Genomic DNA, 6,946 nt, shown 5'->3' with positions numbered 1-6,946 from the left:
TACATATATAGATATATAGATCTAAATATATATATATACACACACATACAATGCTGTGTATACTACAGCACTATGTTCTTAAAATGTATATTATTTATTATTGATTATTGTTATTATGTTTAATGCACTGTTTATGCCCTTTTCACAACCGCAGTGCCAGGTCCTTAGCCACTGTGAGATAAGTGAGCGTGCGTTGTTATTGTATTACGGCGTGTTTAATGCGGCGCACTGCATGCTGGGACTTAACCGGGGCGCTATATAAAGGGGCGCCGCGACGAATTATTTTAGTGCCGGCTGCTGATGCCCCGCCTCCTCTCCACCCGGGGACCAATGGGCGCTCAGAAAGACTGTGATGGGTGGGCTGGCTGAGGAAGATGGGAACTTAATGTTCCTTTACCAGATATCCTAATATTTCCGGCTCTTTTATGTTAGATCCCAATATTCACTATCGGATCCCCTAACACTAAATCCCAATGTATCAAGTCTCCTAACACTTGATCCCAATCTTTCAGGTCCTGAAACACTCGATCCCAATATTTCAGGTCCTGTAACATTCGATCCCAATCTTTCAGATCCTGTAACACTCGATCCCAATCTTTCAGATCCTGTAACACTCGATCCCAATCTTTCAGGTCCTGAAACACTCGATCCCAATATTTCAGGTCCTGTAACATTCGATCCCAATCTTTCAGATCCTGTAACACTCGATCCCAATCTTTCAGGTCCTGTAACACTCGATCCCAATCTGTCAGGTCCTGTAACATTCGATCCCAATATTTCAGGTCCTGTAACACTAAATCCCAATCTTTCCGGTCCTGTAACTCTCGATCCCAATCTTTCCGGTGCTGTAACACTCGATCCCAATCTGTCAGGTCCTGTAACATTCGATCCCAATATTTCAGGTCCTGTAACACTAGATCCCAATCTTTCAGGTCCTGTAATACTAGATCCCAATCTTTCCGGTCCTGTAACACTCGATCCCAATCTTTCAGGTCCTGTAACATTCGATCCAAATATTTCAGGTCCTGTAACACTAGATCCCAATCTTTCAGGTCCAGTAACACTCGATCCCAATATATCAGGTCCTTTGAAACGAGATCCCAATATTTCAGGTCCTTTAACACTCGATCCCAACAATTTCGTCAGGAGAGAGTCTCATTCATGGGGAAGAGATCCCCATTCAATCGCAACATTGATTCCTCTTTGGACTTCAATGGCTTCTACCGCCCTCATTGTCAACTCCCTATTGGCGTGGGCTGAGATTTCGGATAGTTCAGAAAGTGGCCCCCGTTGATTGGAAGGTTTATAGGAAGGCGATGCTGACCGTGGTCTTCTAGAATGGTATGAGTAAAATGTTGACTCTGGTAGAAATGAAGGTGGCACCGTCACAAGGATGGTTGATGGTCCATGAACTAGAACCGCTTTGGCATCATAAAGTAGCAACAACGAAAGTGGCACGGTTACTTTCATTGGCCGAAACAGAGGGCAGCCATTTTGAATGTGATGTCATTGTGACACATGTCTGGATTGAAAAAAAACAAAAAAACTTTATTTGGTGACAATTACATTTTTTTTTTTTGAAAGAATTTTTTTTTTTTTACAAATAAAATATAGAACGATGCCTGTCTTGGCCTGTGTTTTATACTGAAAATATATATGGCAATAAACGGAGGTGGGCCTTTTAAATGTGCTAATATAAACAAGGATATTACTGCACACCGGATACGGCAAAATATTTATATTCGCCGGTGCTCATGGTACGGGAATCCCTGCCTGCACTCCCAAGTTTCTTGTTACTTGGCTCAATAAATAGTTCTTTTGCAGAAATCCGTGGTACTTTTTTAAATGCGTACCACAATAAATGGTATTACCCAGAACCCTCCACTGATCCCTCCTCATTGAAACAGCAGTTCCTCCTACTTGATTTCTAAAATATATATATATATTTTATTGGTGAGGTAGAGGTGTTAAAAGGCTTTGTAATGCTTTCCCCCGGTGATTCTTTCCTTGCATATGTATGCTTTTTTTGTCCACTTTTAAAATGGCTGCCACTTCCTCTAAGAGTGGTAATGGGAATAACGCCCGTGGGATAGAAACCAAAGACAAAATGTTTATTTTAAAGAGGACTTGAAGGAACTGCTGCTTTAATATCGATTTTTAAGTAGCCCGACAGTGCCAGCCAATCAGATTGCAAGATTGAGTGGCATGTCCCTCCACCCCCTCCGCTCGGGGAGAACTTTGGTAGCAAATCACAATTTGGGCCATACCACTGTGGAAAAGCAGGAGAGGGGTGGTATTTCCCTAGGGGTATTTCATTGTTCTCGCAAGTGGAGATCAAGCATGGTTGGTGCAGGGCAATGGTGTTCCAGACACAAGTTACTTAGGACAACTGCCCTATAGTCTACAGAGACTGGGGTGGCTTTGTGTGGAGTAAGGTCTCCTTATCCTGGTTATTACTCAGAGTAAAGTAGACAATAGATCCAAGAGGCAGGTTGCTCTCAGGATTGGCATATCTTCCATACTAGTCACTAACTTGCTTCCTAATCTCCACCCACATCCTTGCTTTGGAGGAGACATCTCAACTCAACTGCAGTCCTCACAGACTACCAGACTCCCCAAAGAGTTGAGCTCTCTGGTACAGCAACAAACCCTTGTTCTTCACTAGTCATAGACTGCAAAGGAGTACCATGAGGACCGTCCTTATGAGAGTACGGCGTCGGCTCAATATTTGCTTCTACACTTGGGAAGGACAGACATGTCCACAGTTATCCTGATCCAAAGCTTAACCTCAGTTGTAGGTCTTCCATCTCCAGCCAACATGGATCTGTCTTCTGTAGACCGTGCAAGAGAAGAAAGCCGTATCCTTCCTCCGAGATACCATGACCATCTCAAGAGTCATCCATTCATACAGAGGGGGTTTTAGCAAGGCCATTCCACCAAAGACTGACAATTACTCCCATAAATGTTCTTCGGTGCCTGGGTTTGACCTTGAGGTCCAGAAAAAAGTTGACGGGAAAACTAAACCGGGAACAATGACCGTACCATTAGGAATTTGTGTTTTTTGTAGGGTGAAATGTGCTGGAAACCGAAGCAAATAGAGAAGTGTGGGGTTACCCCATCCTCGTTGTTTCTCATCATTGCAGAATCACTTCAAAACAAGGACCCAGAACTAAAATAAGGCAGCAGACTTGGTTCCCAAGTTCCCCTACCAAAATAGCCCTGACATTAGGATTCTGTACTAATGTCTATATACAATTTTGTCATTAGTGTGACTGCCAGTCCATAGATAAAGGGTTTACACCCAAATTTACTAAGCCAGAGGTAGCCAACTCCAGTCCTCAATGGCCACCAATAGGTCATGTTTTCAGGATATTCCTGCTTCAGCACAGGTGGCTCAGTCATGTTGGTTGGCCCATGAGGCCTCGAGTTGGCCACCCCTGTCCTAAGCAGTCTTCTGCTTTAAGACACCTTCCGACATTGGGAGACACCTTACTGCCCATTGGTGTGATGGGGCTGTAAGATGTCTTGCAGCGTCCAAAGGTGTCTTACAGGAGAAGACTGCTTAGTCAACTTGGCCCTGTTTATGAGTAGCTAAAGATTAGTAAGAGTTCAGGCTTTCCTATTCCTGTATCCAAGACCTGAGCCCTGGTTAGGTAGACCCAACTGACGGGAGAAGAGTGTCGTAGAAGGAGGAGCGGGGTGTGAAGGCCACAAGAAAGAAACCACAAGAAGATTATATTTTTGTTGCACCGATAAGCAAACAATCATTAGCAATCTGAGCAAGCTGGCCATAAAAAGGTACATGAGTTGAAGAGAAGCTATAAACGGCGTCATGAATGCAGCTTTCAGATATACACCAGATGTCCTGTTATTTGGGTAATGGTATGATAAAGAAAGGAGGAAGAGTGAGGTTGTAAACCAAGATAGCTACTGCGCCTCTAAATGTATAGCACTACATTCCACCGTAAGACCTTCATAAAGTCAACTTCGACGCAATGCTAAATTCCTGGATGCTACAGTCTTGTGAAACTGTGAAGACCCTGCGTCTCTCAGAAGGTTCTGCTTCCTTGTTTAGTAATGTCAACCCAATGTGGGACTGCAAATGGGGTGTCTGTTCAATTAAAAGGCTAATGAATCGCTTCAGAATTGTGGAGGAGTGGAACATTCGAAAGAGCTCCTCATAGCATATGTAGTCAGGGAAGAGGGTGTTTGAGTAGAGTGAGGCATGCCTGATTGGGTTCTTGTAGACAGGACCGGCTAGGGGGTCTGGTGCAAACTGTGAGCGCAGGGCCTCTTACACTTCCCTGTTGCATCGGTGGCACCGGAAGGAGCCCACCAGGGGGTTCCTGACATGGACGTCGGGCCCGGTTTCCTTGATCGCCGCCTGGGTGGGCTCCCTCCATCGACGACGTCGCTCCCGCTCCCGCCACCAAGCCGGCACTGCTGGTAGAACAGGGCTACTGAAGAGATAAACCCTGGTCTAGATGCAGATCTAGGGGCCTATGTATCAAAGCACAGAAAGACGTGTGATGCGCTGCATCAATTGTGCTCCAAAATGGCATCATATGTACCTAATTTGATGCTTCAGTCTCATAAATACGGTGCCGATTTTTAAGCTTAAATTGACGCACCTCAGTGTGGCAGATTTTTAAAAAAAAAGGTATTATAATCTGTGCGCTATGTAACTCCTCCCTAACTCCTCATTTTGACACTACAAACAAGCCGACGCCCTAAATACATTGGCGCCAATTTAGCTCCAACATTGCCTTGGTACATGGGCCCCCTAGAGTCTACTTTACCGGGACCGCACCGAAAAAAATTTCTGTGAGCGGCTTCTTTGTCTCTGATCCACCGCTCAGAACTGGACTGGAAAGCAAGAGAGGTCCTGCCATGTTCTTGGACCTTTTAGATAATAAGTTGACAGAAGGTGGACTGGTGAGCAGACATCACCGTGATGATTTACGGGTTCTCTGTCTCATTTTCTTTCAAGGTACGACCCATTGCTTCTGGATGGAGACCTCCGTTGACCGTGCTCCCAGCCACAAATCTGTCATCAGGTCTTCTCGCCAACGGTAAGCCTAAGTTACTATAACTTTGTTGCCTTCACTTCTAATACTGAAACAAAGCTAAAGTTCTCCATCTGGATTCCGCCCCTTTTTTTTGACACGGGTTGGAAGTGGGGCAGTTGTACCCCGTTTAATTTCAGCTCTGGGGGAACCCCCATTCGTTCCCGACATACACACTGGGAAACGTGACGCCCGGTACTTCCTGGTTCTTTCAATCCATACCTCACGCGGATCAGTAGGAAGCCGCGGCAGATGACGTGGCGGCTTCCTATTGGCCCACGTGATGCGGGAGATTCGAACCGCCATTTTGTTTGGGGGCACGCTAACAACGCTACTTTCCCAGAACCAGGGGGGAAACCGGAAGCTGAAATGAGTTTGATTCACCCCCGGGACCCCCTGCTTTCCCATCCTTGTACACAAAAAAAAGGGGGAGGTCAGATTAAAACAGAGTAGGGGGAACCACAGATATTCACTTAGATTGTAAGCTCTATATATATCGCTCTACCTATTTCGAAGTTACTGTACCTGTGTTTTTAGGTCTTCTTCCACTTCAAGTACATTCATTGTCAGTGGTGCTAGAAGAGGAGAACCCCGGTTGTCCATCTCCTGAGAACCTTCAGCTGATTGGATATATATATATATATATATATTCCAACTTGCTCTGCTTCACCAGAACTGTATTCCATGAAGACTTTAGAGAGGCTTATCAGAGAGACTTATATATATATACACTAACCAGATGTAAAGCAAAAATGTTAAATAGATCCAGAAGTCAAAGTGTGATGTAGGTACTCTCTGATAAGTCTCTCTGATAAGCCTCTCTAAAGTCTTCATGGTATACAGTTCTGGTGAAGCAGAGCAAGTTGGAATATGTAGCAGAGGTTGCCATGTGGACACTCTAGTATAGGCTTTTGGGCCTTGTTAAATGAAAATGTTAAATAAATTCAATAACAGCTGGGGAAAATACAAAGCAGGCTGGTAATCCTGCATCACATGGAGGTCACTTTCAAGATGGTTCCTTTCGAGGGGAAATGTACATACAGTATGACATACTCACTTTGTGTCCCTTTGTGCTATTTTTACAGAGGCTCAGCCAAAGGTCGTAGGAAGGTTCCACGTCACCATATCCAAAGATTCCACCGACCATAACTCCGACTGCGATCTGAACAGCAGTCCAGAGACGTCTCTGAACTTGGGCACAAAGTCCCTAGACACCACTTCTGAGCTGTACGAGACTGCGTCCTCGGACACGGAAATCAGCACAGATGAGGCAACCGAGGGAAATGATTTATCCGAACCTGAAATCTTCACTCACAATGGGACAGACGAGGCTTTGAGGAATCTCAACAGACAGGACAGCAGCTCAGAATCTGAGGCCTTGAGCCATGATCGGCCTGAAGACTATGTTGATGACAGCGAAGGATTGACAGCAGTGAGCAACAGCTTTGATGCTGAAGACATCGGCCCATGTGTCAACAACAACAGCACCACCACCGAAGGTGACTTTGAGGACCATAACCAGGCCGGAATGGTCGTGAATGGGGAAGGAGTGGACAGCACCAACGTCACAGCAGTGACTGATGTGAAGGAAATGAACACGAGGTCTTCCAGCGAAGAGGAGAGCATGGAGAAGACCCCTCAGCAGATTTCCACAGTCCAGGTCTGGCTCCACTACACAAGAGGCATCACCTACCTCAGCAGTGATGACACAGAGAGCGAGGGCGAGGAGATATTTGAGGAGTTGCAGCACCTCAGGCAGAAGTAAGTTTTGAGGGGTTTATAAAAAATGTTTCCAGATGTTCGCCATAGTAGGTTTTTCTACTCTATGGAGAGATACAGTATAAATTCTCACGAAAGTGGTGATCATCTGTAGCGATCTT

General features: G+C 45.2%; 1 protein-coding gene across 1 annotated transcript in view; it reads left to right on the top strand.

Moving 5' to 3' along the window:
* Window positions 1–6,946, top strand: part of WNK4 (WNK lysine deficient protein kinase 4) — a 131,778-nt gene that overhangs the window by 117,255 nt on the left and 7,577 nt on the right. Inside the window, exons 16-17 of the mRNA XM_075580156.1 lie at window positions 4,991–5,072; window positions 6,152–6,827. Of these exons, the coding sequence (XP_075436271.1) occupies window positions 4,991–5,072; window positions 6,152–6,827 (758 nt within the window). The remainder of the gene's footprint in view (window positions 1–4,990; window positions 5,073–6,151; window positions 6,828–6,946) is intronic.

The sequence above is a fragment of the Ascaphus truei genome, chromosome 23 (assembly GCF_040206685.1).
Source record: "Ascaphus truei isolate aAscTru1 chromosome 23, aAscTru1.hap1, whole genome shotgun sequence".
NCBI classification, from domain to species: Eukaryota; Metazoa; Chordata; class Amphibia; order Anura; family Ascaphidae; genus Ascaphus; species Ascaphus truei.
This window is presented reverse-complemented; position numbering and strand designations above follow the sequence as displayed.